Source organism: Sipha flava, unplaced genomic scaffold, assembly GCF_003268045.1.
Source record: "Sipha flava isolate LNK unplaced genomic scaffold, YSA_version1 171_pilon_pilon, whole genome shotgun sequence".
Classification (NCBI taxonomy): domain Eukaryota; kingdom Metazoa; phylum Arthropoda; class Insecta; order Hemiptera; family Aphididae; genus Sipha; species Sipha flava.
This window is the reverse complement of record NW_020271925.1, coordinates 210318-230186: the sequence shown is the minus strand read 5'-3', so window position 1 is coordinate 230186 and position 19869 is coordinate 210318. Positions and strand designations below refer to the sequence as shown.

Below are 19869 nucleotides of genomic sequence, written 5' to 3'. Positions count from 1 at the left end.
TCGTTTGTCCTGATATTAATACGATAATCGCATTCGATTGATTCTTCTTCTTTCTTGGTTTCGGCCATTTAAGACCATCTCTTCTTTTCTGCTGTTTCCTGTCACTGATGATTTTTATTTCCATTACCTTTGCATCACTTCTGAACCTCAACAAGTCTCCTGTCTACCGGGTCTTTCTCAATCATATTTCTTATCAGCAAATCATTTTTTTTGTGCCTGTTGTATTTTGTTTAGTTCGATTAAAAACTTGAGCAATTTAAGTAGATGTTTTTCAAAATACACTAACTAGTAAGTATTTTTCTTAGTATATAAATTTTTAAAATAATATTGAACGGGGAAAAATGTAACAATTTACCAGGGGACTATTGTTACATTATTTTATTTTTTTATTATAGTTATGCTGCTGATAAGAGAATTTCGAATCATGAAACTAATGAAGTAATTATGAAAAATGCTGCAGAAATATGCCTTACAGAGAAAAAAATATTAGTAAGATTAGTGGCTAAAGACTTTAATATTTGTCATATCAGTTTAAATTAACACATCAATAAATTAAAATTCATGGAGTTTGGTGGTTCTCCACCCAAATGTTAATATTTATAATTATTAGTGTGTAATAGTTCTAAATATTAAAATAAACCATTTAAAACTGAAAATTACTTTTGTCCTTAACAATGTTACAATTGTAATAATTTTTTATTTTTAATCTTCATTTATGAAACAGATTGTGAAAGTTAAGATTTAATTATCACATAATTTAAAGGTATTAAGTAATTTTCTTTTATTTTTGGTTATTACCAAGGAAATATTTATTCTGTTTAATAAATTATAATTCAGTGACAATGATCTTACCTAATATATTTCATAAACAATTTTATAAATGTTGATACTATAAGAATTTATATTTTTATAAATTATTTTCTTTAGTTCCTTTAAGCTTAAACTATAAATTATATCGACACGTTTGTGTAGGATTCAATATCTAGTAAATTTTTTTTTTCATTTGACAGCAGTATAACTTTTACATTTACAAAAAAAAAAAAAATACAAAATTTGATAAAGAGATTTAAGTTAATATTACTCAAGTCCTCATTGAATAGATTATTGTACTGCTTTTCTGATGTAATGTTTCTCGATATAAAATATAAATTATAGTCTACAGATGAAAAATGTCTAGATAAAATTAACTGTTTAAAAGGTAAAAAAAAAAAGAAAAATACAATTTATTCATGTTATAGCACCACATAGGATCACTATATATTCACTTCATTAAAATCTGTACAATACACAGTTTATAATATTATAATACAACATGTTAGATTTAACAATACATTTCACTAAAATATTTACAGTAAATGCATAACAAGGATAAATTAAGACTTTTAAAATAATAATAATAAAAATAATAATATAAACTATAATTACTATAAATCATCCCTGCTAGATAGAGGTAAAAGGTGTATTATTTTATAATTATTTAAATATTTTTCTTCTCATACAATTTGAGTGTTTTTTTAATTTTACGTTTAAGGCAAATATCACAATATAAAAGATGTAAAAATTTCTCTCGACAACAATAAAACATTTTTTTTTTTAAGTATTTTGATTTGCTTAATTCTCTTAACCCATAACACATGTATTATGTACTTGAATATAGTTCAAAAGTATTGAAAAAAAAAGCAAGGAATGAAAGCATTCATCTCTACTAAAAGACTAAAATTAAAATTCCAATAGTTATTATTATTTTTTATTACAAAAACGACGAGGGAAAATTAACTACAGCATATATTAATATGCGTCATTATTTGGATAAATATAATTTGTAATTTGAGAAATATTTACAGGAATAACACGTGTTGTTCGAAAGCAAATAAGTATACAACATATATCCAGCTGAAGTGTCAGCCACAAGAAGGAGGGAGACAAAGCATTCTGATTAGAGATCTAAGTTAAAACTATAAAATTGCTTTTGTTTCAGTCAAATTATTTTTTTTTTAACTTTTAAATATACGCACATACACACAAGTGCACATTCATTTTTTTTTTTATCCTTTTGGCATATTGTTTTGTACATATATATTTAGTCTTCAAGGGTTTCTTTGAGTGCACGCAGTTGCTCCTCGCCCAGTTGTATTTTGTCTGCTATTTCCCGAGCATCGATCAGTAGCTTGGCTTTCATCGCTATGAAATGATCATAGTCCGAGTACTCGTCAGGCGTTAAGTAACGGCATAGTATGGTCGATACAAAGTCACCGCGTCGATCGATGTTTTCTTTCAACTCTTTGGCCTCTTCTAGTTGACATGTGAGTTTGGACTTTTTCTCCTCCAGCGCCTTCTGTGGAAAAAAAATCAAATTCAATTTTAGTTCAAAAACATTAATTAAACAGTGATGTACACATATCAATTATTATTATTGAAGTAATACAAGCGTTATTAATCATTTTTGATAGTAGTGTTCCCCTTTCAAACGGAAATAATAAAATTATCAAATTCTGATGAATATTATATTTCAGCTTCATAAAGTCGATTAACAGTATAGTTTTAAATAAAAAAAATGTGAGGATACGATACTTTGAAATAATAATGAAAATTATTTTTAAAACAAAAACTATTAACTGCATAATTGTATTTCATGTAGTTTTCAGATTCGAGTATCGCTGCTCGTATTGTTTGGGTGTTAATTGTTTGTTATTAAGAGCATATTCCTTTTTATTTTCACGAGGGTATGGATAATATTATTATAATAATTTTTTTTTACCTTCTCCAGATGATCGATATTTAAGTCAAGTAGAGCGTTTTCCGCTCTTGCCAACCGTCCACTAAGGCTTAACAACAAGCTGGTAATATGACCCACTTCTTGTACATGCGTTTTAAATTTGTTGGCTTCTTGAGATTTGGCTACTGCCTTTACTCGATCGGCAACCGACACACCTAAAGTTTCATTTACAGATGCCTCTTCGGCCAGCGCGATTTGTTCATCACGGAGAACCTTTAGCTTTCTATCCAATCTGGATACAAGATCCGCCTATCAAATAAAATGTGAATTTCAAGTAAATTTAAGTCCACAACAATTTTTTGGTAAGAATTTGCGATAATGTTACCTTTTTCTTTTGCAAGTTTCCAATTCCATTGCATTCAGGCAGAGCAATCCCAGACAATTGTCTATGCCGGCTGTACTGTAGATTCAGAAGCTTTGCCTTTGGTTCAGATATAGTGTAATAGGAAGAATTGGGCGATAGGCCATTGTTCGGATTACTGAAAAGTAGTATACAAAAAGTCAACAAATGCATCTAGACACTAGCAATCAATAAAAGCAATAATAAATATCTTAGTAGTTGGTCTAATTCAATGAAAATTATGTATTTTATTGGAAGTTAGTGACATTTATTAACGGTTTACAAATTTTAAAAATAATAATCGTAATAAATAACATTAGCATCAGCTTGCTGTTATATATATGCACAAGTGCGTGTACAAAATGTAAAATTTATGCTAATCGAAACAGAACGACGCCAATTAAATTACCCACATATGGTCAAAACTAAGTACATTAAACTATAACATGACGACTACTTGATTAACATGTTTAATACAAAAAATATCTACTTTATGGGAACGACTATTAAAACATTTTAGAATAAATTAGTTAAAAATGCGCGTACGTATATTTTTAAAATAAGTCACACGGTACTTTATTGTGCATTACAATGAATACCAATCAAAAATACAATAAACAATTCGAATAATAAAAAGTGGATATATTCACCAAATGTTCATTTTCATTATACGCTAACTTATAAATTAAAGAACAAGCTCCAATATGGGATAATAATTGAATATTACAGTTCACACAAATCGGAAGTCATAATTTTAATATTTGTACTTGTAAAAATATGCGCGAAACGTTTGTTTATTTCGGTTATAAATTATTACCATATAGTGAATAAAATAACGATAATTTAAAATGAAAATACATCGACATGCTCAAGGCGACCACAATGTGAGTACTAATCAGATACAGGTCTAAATAAGCTGCACAAGCTTAGAAAGTACCACTTATTTTGAATGATTCAAAACAATAAACTGTGATAACAAAAGTAAACATCGGCTATGTGTATGTATACAGTGGAGGTAATATAGGTAATATGTATTATAGATAAAGCATTATTTACACATTAAAAAGGAACGTGCTTTGTATTGATTTAACGTATGATACATCATATTTAATAATAATAATAATAATAAATAATAGATTTAATTAATCACAGATTCATAGACAAACGTGAAATAAATACGTCTAATTATATGTATACCAGTATCGTTCAAAAAATCATCGTACTGTAACGAGTAATTGTAATTAAATATCATAGAATTCAACAAACCAAAATTAATTACCGTTATTTTGTGAGTATTCTTATAATGTATATAATTTAAATCCATTTTGTATTCCATATTGTATAATATTGTATGATACAACAGTTATATTGTGTGAAGGTCAAATGTACTTATATATTTTTGCCTTAATCACCCAACATATACAGGATTTAAAACTGTACTTCAAAATTTGTAACCTAATATTTTACAGCCATAATCATCAACAATGGAATTATCACTAGATAATTTTGCAAAAATTAACATCCACATTGATAACGTCACTGAAGCGTACGAACACCAAACACCTTTGGGGCGATGTCGTTCAACCAGGTCAAGGATAGCGATTACTCTTCGTCCGTCGGATAAAACAGGGTTTAGTAGGTTTACAGTAATCAATTTATGTATTATAAATACATTGTAAATGATGTTTTGGTTATCATTTTGTCTTGGGTGGATTCAAGGGTTTATGTGAGAGTAATTTATTTAAGGTTCTAGCCATTATATATTACATGAATTGTATATATGATGTGCGGTATTCACCGTCCATGAAATTGTAAGTACAGTTAGCAACTCATTACGTTATATTAAAATCCAACATTTGCGTAGGTACCGATACATGTGAAACTCAAAAGAGTGAGGTTCGATTAAAAATGAACAAAAACAGTTATTTCGGAACGAGGATATAATCGAACTAAAGTATTATTTATCGTGGACAAGGGACGATGAATGGTAGCAACTAATTAAATAAAACTGCTACTTACCAAATAGCGTCATTAATATTGTCTGTATCGTTGCTGATACAGTCAATACATTTTTCGGCTACAGAAGTTCTAGAACGGGGTACCAGATCCATACGGAACAATGGTGATACGTAGTCAGTAGACCGCTTAACGTCTGGTCCCGGAGCTGAAACAAAAATACGTTACAGATTAAGACACAAAAAAAGATGATATGTATGCATTTACCTTTATCCTTTTCTGTGCATCAAAGCAGCGAGAAAACGAACACACAAAATATTAATAACTTATTTTAGGCCCGCAGAGAGATTAAAATGCTGATGGGAGTATAGCCGAAGGCGAAAACTAATTTAGAATACCGGAGATGATGCTATAATGAATGTACTTTTGTTAAGTGTTTTACTTAGATTTACTTGAAAACAATAGTCGTGTTTACACAGAAACTTATTGAAAAAATGATCGTAAGAGATCCTATAGGTTAGGTTCCACAAACGAGAACAGAATTTGAACGACTGTACCCTTGTATATTTATGAAGGATATATAGGTATTATTTTGGTGATCGAAAATGTACGAACGGAAAATTATTATGAACCCATTCCTCCGTCTAAGTTTCGATATTCGAGTTCTAATAATCAATCGAATGTATGATAATAGCGAATGTACTGCAAATAGAGGTAAATGCTTTGAGTTTTACTCGGTTACGTGGCGCAAGATTCGCACTTATGGCCGGGCGTGGGAGTAACAAGGACGCGAACGCGTTGAGATGACTCACCTAGTATGTTGTGAAGTTTGTCGGACGGCGACAGGTGACTGATGAGATCGCGCGACAGTTCTTCGCATTCGATCTCTTCGGGCAACTTGCGCCTGACCACCGACGGGGTGCCCGCGCCGGACTTGAGGTCGGTCTGCGAAGCGGCGTCCGACGAAACTACCGAACAACTCCTGGACACCGGGTGATGGTACTGTTGATTGACGGGGGCGGCGGGGCTGGTGGCAGCGGCAATCTGCTCGGCTGGGTGCCAGGAAGAAGTGCACTCGTCCGCGAGTTCACCGCCGACGGCTGTGATTATGGCGGCCGTTGACGAATGATGGTGGTGAAGCGGCGGCGCGCCGATCGCGGTCCCGAAGTCGCTGGACGACATACGGGTGGGCGAGTGCGACGGGGACGGAGCGTTCAGCGACAGGCTGCTGTATCCGCTCTCGGTCGAGCCCACCTGCGACAGGTCGGACTGCGAGCGTTTCTGCGTGTGCAGGCTGGAAACGGACTCCGAGTGTCTGGGCGGCGGCATCATCATCATCTGCAGCGTGGTGATGACCGCGGCGTCCGTCTTGTTGGGCATGTTGGACGGATCGGACTGGGTGCGCGGCGTCCGCGATGACCGTTTGAAGTCCTGTCCGGCCGAGTTGTTGGATCGCGGCAGCGTTTTCGATTGTTGCTGCGGTTGCTGCGGCTGCGGCTGTTGCTGTTGTTGTTGGTCGACAATCGGTCGCTCAGATAACACCGTAGGAGCTGGTGGTAACGTGACTACCGCCGCAGTCGTCACGTCCACCGGTTGCTGTTTAACGGGCGACGGCTGTTGACTAGTTGTTGTTGAGTTGTTGTTATCCTGCTGCAAACGGCCGCCCAACTCCAAAAGGTTGCCGCTACAATCGCTGCCGTCTGGTGCCACGTTTTCCACATCTGTTCGCAAAAAAAAAAAAAAATTATCATTATTACAAAGATATTTACCTCGCCCATTTATTTATTCGGTCGTTTTTTATATATCGTTGTCCAAACATGTATTACACCGTCATATATGCGGCACGAGTCCAATAGACAACATTTTCGGATTTCGGTTTGGCGTCGACTTTCGTGGCGTTGGAAAATGTTGGTTTGTAATATTAAATCTTTGGTTCCATCCGATATCATCAATACCGTTGGAATACGACGAGTTTATACAAAAACGTTGACGAAAAACACGTTGAATTTATACATTCATGGGTTCGTATGTAAATTGTATTATACTATATCGGTTTGAAGGCCTAATCGGTATCGAATTTTTGAAAACAAATACGCAATATAATCTTATCACCATACACAATCGTATGAATCGTGCACTATAATAGTCACAGGTAGAACTTCTTAGCATATTATAATCGTACATACTTCGTAACTGAACCCACGATATATTAAAAAAAAAAAAAAAAAACCCAATATAACCCATAACAATATAATTTATACGAATTTTATTGATATAAATATATATATATAATTTGAAATAATGTAACCTTATAATCTTAATTGCAACTTCATAATATTATTATGCAAAATGCTTGGCACAATTAAATTTTTCAATATTCTGGTTAAAACATATAAATGTAATCTGAATGTGAAATGATGTGTACTGATAGATCTGTTCGTTGAAACGTTTATGTGAACCGCATGCTAGCTAGCTATATTAATGTTAATGTAACTAATACGCTTATGTTCTCGCTCTCCGTTAAAAACCGGATTTTTATAAGTTTAAGGTCTACCATACGTACGTTCTGAGACGAAAGTGACTACATTTGTTTACGTTATGAGGACCATTATCAACTTTAAACACGCATAGGTGGTATGGTATGAACGAGTACGTTAAATTTCAACTCACCTTGCGGTTCCTCGGCTACGGCTGCATCGCTACGTCCGGTGTTGTTCGGCGATGCCGTCCTTTTGTAGCTCCCCTCGAAATTTGGCAGTCCTTTCTCGCGTTCCCTCGGCTCTCTCTTGTACGCCGATAAATACGATGCCTTTGACTGACTTCTGTGAATAAAGCAAATTATCTCTTTGATCAGACCGTTCATTTTAACAGATAAAAATAACACGGCCACGTGCGCAACGGCCAGGACATAGTTAATTAAAGTGACGCATTACGCGTGGAAACGCAATGATTGTAGCCATTAAGCAAAAAAAAAAAAATTAAATAAAAAATAATGTACAAAATCATACGAGAACAGAACTGTTGCTGCTGCCAGCCCCGCCGGTGCCGGTAGCGCGGCACGTGATGTGACATAGTGATATATTATAATATTATACTGCAACAGCAGCAGCAGCAGCTGCGAAAAACGCAAATATTTATGGGGGAGAATTTATGTATTATTATATGTATATTTATTATTCGAACAAACATTGTAGAGGAGCTAATGTGCAAGCATTACAAATAAACATTGGTAGAGTATTACATCATAACATTATAACGCGAAACCTAAAACTTAGATATACGCGAGTTTACTTTGTCGGGATCGATACAATATCGCACGGTGGCGGCGTAGGTCAACCGTAACCAGGTTACACTTTTTAAATATTAATATTATTTATTATTGCTTTGACAGATGAGCTAACCAACATAATGAACATTAACTGTTGTACGCAACTGTTATGAAATAATAATATTTCGATAGTAATGGTTTTAATATGTAAATGTACGTAGGATACATATAATATGTATTATTATTTGTCATGATCGGATGACGTTTTTCCGTGTGATAAACGTACACAAGATGATGAGCAGCGTATGATCTGTGCCGATCGATTAAATATTATTTAAAAAAAAAAAAAAAAAAAAAAAAAAAAAAAAACAGATAAACAAGAGATAGTCTTTGCGGTGTAGTACAAGTGTCGTAATTAGAAACAATGTATACATGTATACAAGCGATTTCCGATGGAAAAAAAAAGAAGAGACAAAATTAACGTAATATCTATAATGTTATTCACGGGTCCGGTCACATTGTATGACTGGTGATTTCGCCAACCATCGGTGCCGCGAATTTTTTTTACGCCAATTTTACCTTGATTACCATTGCAAACGAGAACTCTTTAATGGTGTACATGTCGAATACATTTTAAATATATATATAACGAGGGCGACTTTCTTATATGGAAATATTTATTTTTTATTTTTTGGTCCGAATAGAAAAAGTACACTGCGCAACAGAACAACAGAGTTCTTAAAAACACGATTGCAACGTGTTAAATTAAATGGAATGACATTGTTTCGTGAAAAATCTATCGTTGTCGCCCACTTAATCAGATCAATCTGATGATTCACTGGCGATTGAAGCAAACAAGTACGGGAAAAAAAATACTTATTTAAAATTTAATTTTTAACAAGCTTCTTCGCAGCCTTCACAGTCCGTCGGGAGAAAAACAAATTATACGCAGACTCGTTAAAATTAACGTTACGTTCTCAGAAACGGTTTAATTACTCTACGTTAGTCATATTACCGTATCGTGTATATCTATTGTTATACGATTATATACCTGGGTATGATATCTGGGTATTACATGCCCGGTAGCCTATTATCTTATTTATTTTATTATTACGTATTATCAACTTAGGTATATATCATCATATTATAAATTATATGTTATAATGTAATGTACATGGTTGTGATATTATTATGTTAATTTAAAATGATATTATGATAGTGAGTGTGGAACTTATCAACCTGGGCAAAATCGTATTTCTTTAAGTTACAAAACCACTACTTACTAACATTTTTTTTTTTTTTGAAGAAATTAGTGACTGTTTATTTATTTTTACGAGTTTGTATTATATTAACGTTATCAATTGTACTTATTTGATAAAAGAAAAATATATTTAAGCGGTTTTTTTCAAATAAATCAATGAAAACAGCGTATTTGAATACGGCGCTGGGGCTTTAACCGGTTTGGTAATACGCTGTCTGGTAACAACGAAACACGAGCAAGCACAGCTAACTCGCATCTTTTAAACGTAAGCTGCATAATGACGAAGAACCAAGACAAATGGTAACACCACTATAGTCGATATTGATAAAATATTATTGCGGTACAAATGAGTAGTTGTCGCGTCAACTAACCTAAATGTATGACGCAAAATTACCATGATTGGATTCGTAATCACCAGGAAACGCGGACACTTATTTTTTTTCAATTGAATTATTAACCGTTTTCATCTATTTACATGCAATGATTTGGAATTAAACGAAATACAATTTATTTTGCATTTTGTAAGCCTACTCATTTTCGAGTCCATCATACTGACTGTTAAATTCATTCAAACCGCATGTTTTCATAACGACAAGTATAGTAATGGTAATACATGTTTAGATTTCGAATTCAGATGTAAAACAGTTGTATACAGTAATATAATGTTAAATAAAATAAATAAATACACAGTTATGAATGTAATTTAGGGTACGTTTCAAAGAAAGTCACAAATAGTATTATACATTTGGAAGGGTTTTTAATATTCACATCATAATCACTGCCAGCCACAGCATATACATCACGAGCCGGTAAATTAACATTTTTTTGCTAGGGAATCGAGCCGTGTTCGATGTATATATATAGAGAGAGAGAACGCGATCAAACGTGAATTACAATCGGAACAGAAACAAAGAAAAACCCGTGCAAAATATTTAGAGCGGCGGAGGCGAAAGAACGTCGGAATGGTTCGCGTTTGCCAGAGGTCGCCGGAGTATTATTATTTTAATTTTTACTACTACTGATATTATTGCTTTATTATAATATCGCACACGTTGGGGGCGATTCTTGTTCGTCGGACGGCGGTCGAAATGCTCCGGGCACAGCTCGTGACGCGTTTAGCCTCAGCACAAAAAAAAAAAATAAATACGTTTTTAAAACGAACTACGTGACGGGTTACTAATAATATGTTACCATGTGCGCGCGAAATGATAATCGTTACGGACTTTTTGACTGTTGCGAAACACTATTGCTCTGTATACGTGAGATGTTGTTGAGGGTATTATAAATATGACATACGACTGAACATTTAAATTTATACGCGATAGGGCATGAGATACAGGGGGACAACACGGCGATGCCACTACCCGATGACAACTTTGGTATTTTTTACAACAACACATATACGCATATTATGTAAAGGTATACGGCGTGTACATGTATCGCACGTGTTATGAATTTGGCCGATTCGTTGTATTGTTTTGGACGTGGAAAAAAAAACTAGAAAAAAACACGCTGTTTTGAGGTCACGTATTCGAAACAGCCGAGGTCGGAGCGAAGCGACACACGCCGAAGAGTGCGTTTTCGTGTATTTTATGCACTTCGTTGAAACATACGACGAACAAGAAAATCAACCGCCGCCCGGGCAACATATTATAGTCCACATATTGTAGTGTACCGATGAACTTTATCGTCACACGGCGGTTCTTTGAACGATATTACGTAATATTGTCGGCAAAAACATGTAAAGTGGAAAACAATTATTGCAGAAGGAATGGTAGAATTTATTAAAATAAATAATAGACACATCTAAATTGTTGATAATAAATCAGTACCGGATTTTTTATGAAAAAATTAAAAACTTTTCTTCAGTTTGTAATTATTCATTAAAAAAATTTCATTTTTTAACCACACTTCAACATTTTAACTAAAATATGCTCGCATCCCGCCTAGTGCTAATCACTGACACATACTTATCTACGAGAGAATTACAGCGAACAATATAAAGCCCCAGAGTAAAAGACTCTAAATTTATACTCAAATCCTAGATAATAGTAAAAAAATGATGAACCTTTTTTTTCTCTATTTAGCTACCAGTATAACAATAAGTTCTTACGTAAGATATACAACCCTAATGGAAGAGACATTATTAGGTCCATATTTAATCTAAAACGATGTGATTCGATCAAACTTTCAGAATTGTAAGTTCTCGTTAAAATATGGACGGGCATCGTTCCAAGTCGTTCATTGATATTATGACAAAAAGTACAACACCACGGCTGCAAGACTGAGCTGGTTCATGGAATGAATACGGCATCCGTTGAGATTTACAGAACTATGAGTTATTGTACAGAGGTTGTCGAACGGACGCGATAGACATCGAGTGTATTTTAATATCGAACTATGGCAGCAACTTTAGCAGCAAAACTGATATACTATACGGTCTGTAAGCCTACCTTCAAACGGTGATAGGCGTTCAAGATTGAGTGTATAAACACGCGCTCGCGTAGAAATATTTAAAACAGTAAAACGTCGTAGCGGTGAAAAAATAAATAAATAAACGACTTGGGTATAGAAGATTGAAAAAATAAATCGTGAAAGCCCCGTCGCGATCGATACATATTATCGGACTTCGCGTCGTTGCCAACTCTCCCCCCCAGTATATTATGAAGAAGACAGTGGTGGCCACGGTAACCAGAGCCTAACATTACGTGCGCACCGCGATTTGTGTATCCCCATCCTTCTTTTAAAACACCTACTCTGCAATTAAAATAATATTATATTAAAGCATTTCCTCTCACTCGAATTGTATACCTCAGTACGTTCTGTATTATGCATATACATAATAATAACACGTAATATCGGCGTTAACCGCGTACAATTACAACGGGAAACTAAGTAGAGGGATGGGTCCTCGCACGGGCAGGAGGAGGGGGCTTTGGCATCACTGTACACGTTTTCACGGCCTCCGGGGTCTCAAGTGAAGATTAATCAAACGATATATTATTATTATTCATACAAGTGACGACGACGATTGTACAGAATACACACGCGAGCGTGTAGTTACTGCAGGTAGAAAGCAAAAGTTCCTTTACCGGTTTCAGTCATCGCAAACGCGTACGGTGTTCACGGCCAACCGAGAGAGTTGATGTGTTGTTGTTATATTATACCCTCTATCATCATCAGTCACTTTTTGCCGCCGATAATTCTGTTTTTTTCTTTCTTTTAGTAAATATTTTATAAAATATCACTCGATTAGTAAGTAGTTTTGGAAGGATTTTTCGAAGGTTCGATTACGTAACGTAGGTAGATTTTATAAAAATCAATTTGCCGCAAAAATTATTAGTCAAAACTGAAAATGTATTACCATTAAACTAATAAACAATTTTGTAAGGTAATACTTACGGACGATAAAATTAATTTTTCGAAAGTCTTAATTATTTTCAATAGGTCGCATCCAAATTCTGACGGCTTTGCTGTAATTTTGACCTGCTATAGTCGTGAGCTTCATACCCACTGCCATAAAATTATTACTTGAATGAAGAACCAAGGTAAATATTTTTTTCATAATATATGCGTCGAAAACAATCAAAAAACAATAATTGCGTTTATTTTTTTCACGTCGCACGTTCTTTGCTGACGAGTTTGATAATTCAAAAACCTCAGCGTACATACAAGGATAATAATATCTAATGAAAATTAAAGCGTCTGTATATTAATATATTACACATCATGATGATAGATGTATTTTCGGAATAATGTAATAAGCTCAACAACAATGGATAGAGACTCGCGTTCTTACACAGCAGTGATAGCACATTCATAATGTTTACAAAATAGTGAGCATGAAGAGTGTGTGTGTGGGAGACGATACAACTATGTATATTTTATGAATGTCGAACGATTAGGTTTACTCAACTTGGGAAAAGAATGCGGTCCTGTATGTAATACAATAACGTGTAGTTATTGTTGGTATAAATACGACACATAATCTTTACGAGTAGATTTTACACACCGAAGTACGTAACGATGCGATAAACGAGATTATATATAATATACACACTTAAATACACTATACATACTATGTACACACACATATACGTACACGTATTTCGAGAATCCGACGTTTAGTTTCCTCATGCCGGATGATAAAATATCTAAATATCTGCACAACACGAATGATTTGACGGAGACATTTTTACGCATTTTGACGCGAACGACCATAACCAGAAAATTACTGTTGTCCTGCGTACTATACGTTTATACAATGCAATCCGACTTCGGATGTGTATTAGATATATGCAGAGTAAGTGCTATATACTTGAACCTTATTGAACTACTCGAAACGACCGCACGTGTGTGAAAACACTAGGACGAGCTCATCACCACCATCGCAACGATAATGACGTTAATTTCGCGTATGGCTTCTGCAACCAAAATCGGCTTCCTATGTCGGCAAACAACAACGCGCGGCTTCCTCCGCTTGCTGGCTGAACAGAGTTGATTCGTGTCGAAAAAAATATAATACAGGTAATATCCTTCTAATTCAATTACTCTATTCAAATCGTAAGCTATACTCTGTGTACTCGAAAGGGTGTGTCGGCGACGGATTAAGGAAACATACGTATATACGTACAAAGTCTGCGGGGCTTTGTAAGTGTTCAAGGTACATAGCGGGGGCGTGGTTAAAATCAAATAGATATGAAAAAAAATTACTAAGAATAAGAAAAAAAAATCAACTGCGAGCACACAAAACGGATTGAGTCCTTGGAGAGACAAACACACATCCTGTTAGGAATTCCATTCTTTCCTAATGTATACATATACCTATATATATATTTCCATTAGCGGTTACGGCGTGATTGTGATATTATAATTGGCCAAGTAAATCGTCACAGTAATATAGATATCATACACAGGTGTAAAATATATATACATAGACATATACAATTACCGGAGAAGTTTTTATCACGTATGGTGACTGTGATGGATTTGTAATGATTTTTGTCGGGTCTCCGAAAAATGCAATCGTGACGACGAAAGCAAATCACGGCGGCAGTCAGCCACTGTCCGATGTGTATTTTTTAGTTCAAAGACCCCGGCAAACATGTATACGGAGCGTGCTCGTATATATATTTGATCGAAATAATAAAGACACGAAGAAGCGCTACTCCGCCGAATAAAACGAAAAGACGAAGAAGGTAAAAAAAAAAATAAAAAAATGTAATAATCGCAATAACGGGAACACGTACAGAATGATACAATACGACGACGATTGTATGTATATAATGGATATGTTGACCGGCAGCACGATGACATTTCGGTAGTCGTGAAATTCATATGAAAAACCTCCGTTCGTTCGTCGTTGTCGTGAGTTCGGCTTAGTACCGGATTTGAATAACACAATGACCGCTACAGGTCGGTAGAGCACATACGCAACAGTCCAGTTACGGTAAATATAATAATATAAAAATTAACTGCGGAAATATAACGTTGCTAAATTATATTTATGTACATATGAGGTGCATACACTATGCACACGATTGTTCTCCACTTGAAACAAACGAAACGTATCCTGCTGCCACATAGATTTTAAGTGCTCATGAACAGAAATATGAATAATTATTAATAACGTTATTACGTATCTGGTCGAGTGCTTGAATAAATTTGAATGGACATTTTTTTCATCATCAGTCACTAATACATGCGTAAGAATATTACAAAAATTATACATAACAATCGTAGGCAATAAAATATTAATTTTTGTAAAATAAATATTAAATTTTTTTTATATATATTGCAGTATATGTAGAATACAACGTACATCACAGGCAAATAATTTACACCATTTTTATTCCACGAGGGGTTTCATAACCGGACAATCGCCATTTACGTTGAGTCTATGTTTTATATTAATAAATATACGTATAGTAGATTTTATACTAAGCATATTCGTCTGCCAATATATATGATTTGTATATAATACAAATATCATACAGACAATGGATGATGAGTATCTACGTAAATATACTTAATAAATAAGATACGGTTAGAAAAATTATGAAACTTCGACTAACCTAAAAAAGGTAATGTACTTGTAAATAAGTACCTTGAAAATGTTATATTTTCGTTATTGACTTCAAATAGACTAGACTTATATGCGATAAACTTCATATAGACTATATATAAGTACTAAAAAAAACCAACTAATCGAATATTGAGAAAACCCACAACACAAGATGGTTAAAAAAATACAAGTGCCAAAGTATACATACATAATTAAGATATAAATATAATCTAATAATAAATACGTCATAAGTTAAATACCTACTGTAGTTTGGTGATATTATTATTATTATTGTCGGTGAATATTATATTTCAAACGATATGTCCTTCGTTTTAGCTAACGTATGAAAACGCGCACAAAATGAATATGAATCAAGACGAACTAGAGTATAGTTTTTTTCGTGAGTATTGAATTTCAAACATGACGAAGAAAGAAATGCAGACCCACCGGTATATTTATGTATACGATGGTGCATTAAATAATTCTAATAAAATTGCAATACCGATAACTAATTATGAAAATTGATTTTATAGTAACTTCATTTCACGTTGCATAGCAATCGAAAGACAGATTTAATTTATTGAGTCATTAAAATGATTTAAACTTTAAAAACAATATAGTTTTAAAGTATTTCCTCTATTTTGTAGATATTTTTTGTGATTTTTAACAGACTGTATTTTTTTAACTGCATATCTATTTGGATTTATATTATGTAGGAATTAAAACGACGGAACACCATAGACGATAGCGTGATAAATCCCATTAATATGCGATTTCGCAAAGTACCCAAATAAAAAATATATATATACTCGCTCTGTAATCAAAGTGCTACCAATAGGCGTCATGGTTGACCATTTCAATCGATGTAAATATGCAAATGATTTTCTATTGTTTACTTCTACCATCACACGTATAACATAAAACACACATTTATTATCATGACATCAAATTATATAACTATATCAAGATTATATTATCTGCGTAGCATACCGTAACCTTGATCCAATTCTCAAACATACCCCAAATCAACGTAATGTAAAATTATGCAGCAAATATTAAACCTACAAACATGTAACTGTGAGAGAAAAATTTACTTCTATACAAATAACAGACGTCTCCATAATAAATAACATAGGTAAAATATCAATATTAAACTAGTCCTTCTCCATTAACACCCTAAAAAAAATATGAGTCAGTTATTAACCGTCTCAGAATGAGACTTACAAGATTCGAGATCCACTTAAATTTAACGAAGAAAGACGACCCCCTAACTACACATACTGTGAGGTACTCCTCATTGTTATACATATTCTTACTACACAAAGTGTATAAAACATGAAGAGAATAAAATTACAGATATCCGATCACTTAGCTGAAACATCAAGTCCGAAGTCAACCAACATCTTCAAGCTCTATCAATTTTAATCAATAACACACCTCGTCGACTTTGTGTAACAAGCACCCATAAACCTTCAATACAATAGTTTATTTTAACCGTTATAAGTCTCAAAGTATATACATATATCCATACTTCATATTTATTTATGTACTTATAGCTCATGTCTTTTATTTATATATTTATATTATTCTATTTGAATATTAAGTTTTGCACTCTAACATCCAATGACCATAGCAGCGCTGCGGATTGTAAAAAAAAAAAAAAAAATAACATAGGTAATACATATATGACTTATTGTGTGTATGCATGTAGTGTAATTACACTGCTGTAAAATACACTGAACTTCCGACCGCTTGACATTTAGCGGGTTGCGTGTTACAATACGAATCATCCCATATATATATGTAAGTACATAAAGTAGTGTGGAAGGAGTAAGTCTGTAGTGACGGCAGCGACGAAGTAGTTATTATGTTTGAATTGCGAGTTTGTGTTAAAAATCCATCTTTCCGTGAAGAAGTTTTCCATAAAATTAAATAAAATATAAACCTAGAAGTAAACGACCTCGTAATACAGTGGCAACAGTTGTTCACCTCGTCGTGGTCGTGGGTGAAATATTCATTTTGACGTAAATAAATCTAATAATAACTATGCGACAATCTATGCAATTTGCTGTGATATGTGACGAATCTCGTACCATTTCCATTAATTTGGGAAATTAAAAAAAAAAAAAAACCAATAAGTACCTATTAAATCACATAATTTGAAAATAATATAAATTACATAATTCATATGTACATGAAAATGAATAGCGAGTTATTTAACTAGGCACGTTATTGAAATAAATATCGCAGAAGAAAATCAACTGGAATATAATGTGCAGTAACTCGTGCTTGAACACCACGCTAGTGCTATAGTTTTCAATTTATTTCATCGATGTTGTGAAACGTTTTGTTTCAAACCCAACAATCAGCCACCAATAGAATTACGCGCGGTAAACACCTAAAGTGACGGAGAGAATAATTTTGATTGACAAACGACAAAAGTATATACGATCGCTGTACACCTTCTACCTTAACTATATTTAGCCGCCGCTGTCAATCTAAAGAAATAGAAAGCTGAACAGATTGAACGGTATATATGCAGTACTCGCTACACACACACACACACACTGCATATCAGGCATAGGGCGGGTTTTTCACGTATGCATTCCTACCCGGTGAAAGCCTCTTCCTTCTTTCTACTATCTTTTGTCATGATTCGATTTTACAGAGACCGCGGATACCGAATGATTTCCGCGGAAAACGCGTCAACCTCCGACCGTTAACCAATTTATTTTTAACACACGTCATTACGCTGACTGGCTACTAAGTTTACCGTTTCGGAAGGATCTCGGCCGTACAAGACCAACACACATGCGTCAATCGTACGCAAAACGCCCATATATACTCTCTAAATATAATCATACATCCACCATCGGGTAACCATGAAAGTATATATTAAAATCCCCAACCTTGAAGCGTTGTTTCCAACACGCTGCGTGTAACCTGCAAGGCCGTCACCGTTGAATAACATAAAATAACGTACAAAGTGCACAGGAGTTTTATATTATTATTAATATTGGTGCAGCGGCGCGGTGTAGTTATTTTCCTGAAAACCGACATAATTTTCATAATAAATTGGCCATTAAATTACATAAAATGCATTTGTAATTGTACTACATACACAACTTGTTAATGGCAACAATATGAACATAGTATACATAATATTATACGTAATATTAAGATTTCTGTGAACTTCATATTTATTGGGGATGCTTCGGCAGTGATGCACATTGCGTACGTTTGCAAAAACGTACTTTTATAATTATATAATGAACCAACAACATGTATCAGAGTAGGTGATCTAAAACTATTGTGTGTCATATAGGCACTGATAGAATTTTCCTCGTGTATTTTTTAAGAGCAGTTATGCGCTTACACTGTCCGGGCAAGACTATCGCATCAGTCTAATGTGTTTGAACGGGGAGATTTTTCCAACGACTTGCATGAATCTATTTTCATAACGCAACCTTGAAATTTATATGCATTCGAAATTCAACTGTGCATACGTCGTGCTCAATTTTAATATACATACATAATCGTCAATATCCTACGTTATAATGGGATTCGTACGAAGATTCCGAGGCTGAACTCTAATCGATTTAATATAACATAACATTATACGCATAGTCCATCGACTTTCGATTCGTTCACTAGATACATTAATATACGAGTACATGAATACGCAATAACACGGTTTTAGTTAATGTCTATCGATTCAAAATTCAAATAACATCATATCATTGATTAAATATAAATTGATATAAATTAATTTACATTTAATTAATGATCATACGTAAACTATAGGTACCTACATATTAATATAACTAAACGTTATTCTATACCTATATAATGTAACCCATTATAGGTTACATTATATTATGTTCTACACGGTGAAAATCTTTTTAGCATATGCATTCGCAGAAAACTCTGAAGCAAACATTTACCGTTTTCGGTAAATTATATACATTACGAATTTCGTTTAGAACTCTTCACTATTTCGATATTTTAATATTTAATGAATTATTCTCCTCGCACAAGAAACAAAATTTGTGCAATTTTTAGTTTACGGTAGATATTTGTTAAATCGTAAGTACGAATAGCGTTTTTATTCATCGTATCGCGTCTTTTGGCCATATATAGAAAGTTTTAGCGACAAAAAAAGTAAAAGCAGTAATAACGGACAGCGTGTATATTTAATGCACAC

At 33.9% G+C, this 19869-nt stretch overlaps 1 protein-coding gene across 2 annotated transcripts in view; it reads right to left on the bottom strand.

Moving 5' to 3' along the window:
* Positions 1–1792: 1792 nt before the first annotated feature.
* LOC112680005 overlaps positions 1793–19869 on the bottom strand; it is a 163466-nt gene continuing 145389 nt past the window's right edge. For both annotated transcript variants that reach the window (XM_025549978.1, XM_025549979.1), the window contains 6 exons: positions 7743–7894; positions 5885–6793; positions 5136–5280; positions 3102–3255; positions 2759–3025; positions 1793–2335 (listed from right to left, as the gene is read on the bottom strand). In XM_025549978.1, the coding sequence (XP_025405763.1) occupies positions 2081–2335; positions 2759–3025; positions 3102–3255; positions 5136–5280; positions 5885–6793; positions 7743–7894 (1882 nt within the window). In that variant the 3' untranslated portion in view covers positions 1793–2080. The remainder of the gene's footprint in view (positions 2336–2758; positions 3026–3101; positions 3256–5135; positions 5281–5884; positions 6794–7742; positions 7895–19869) is intronic.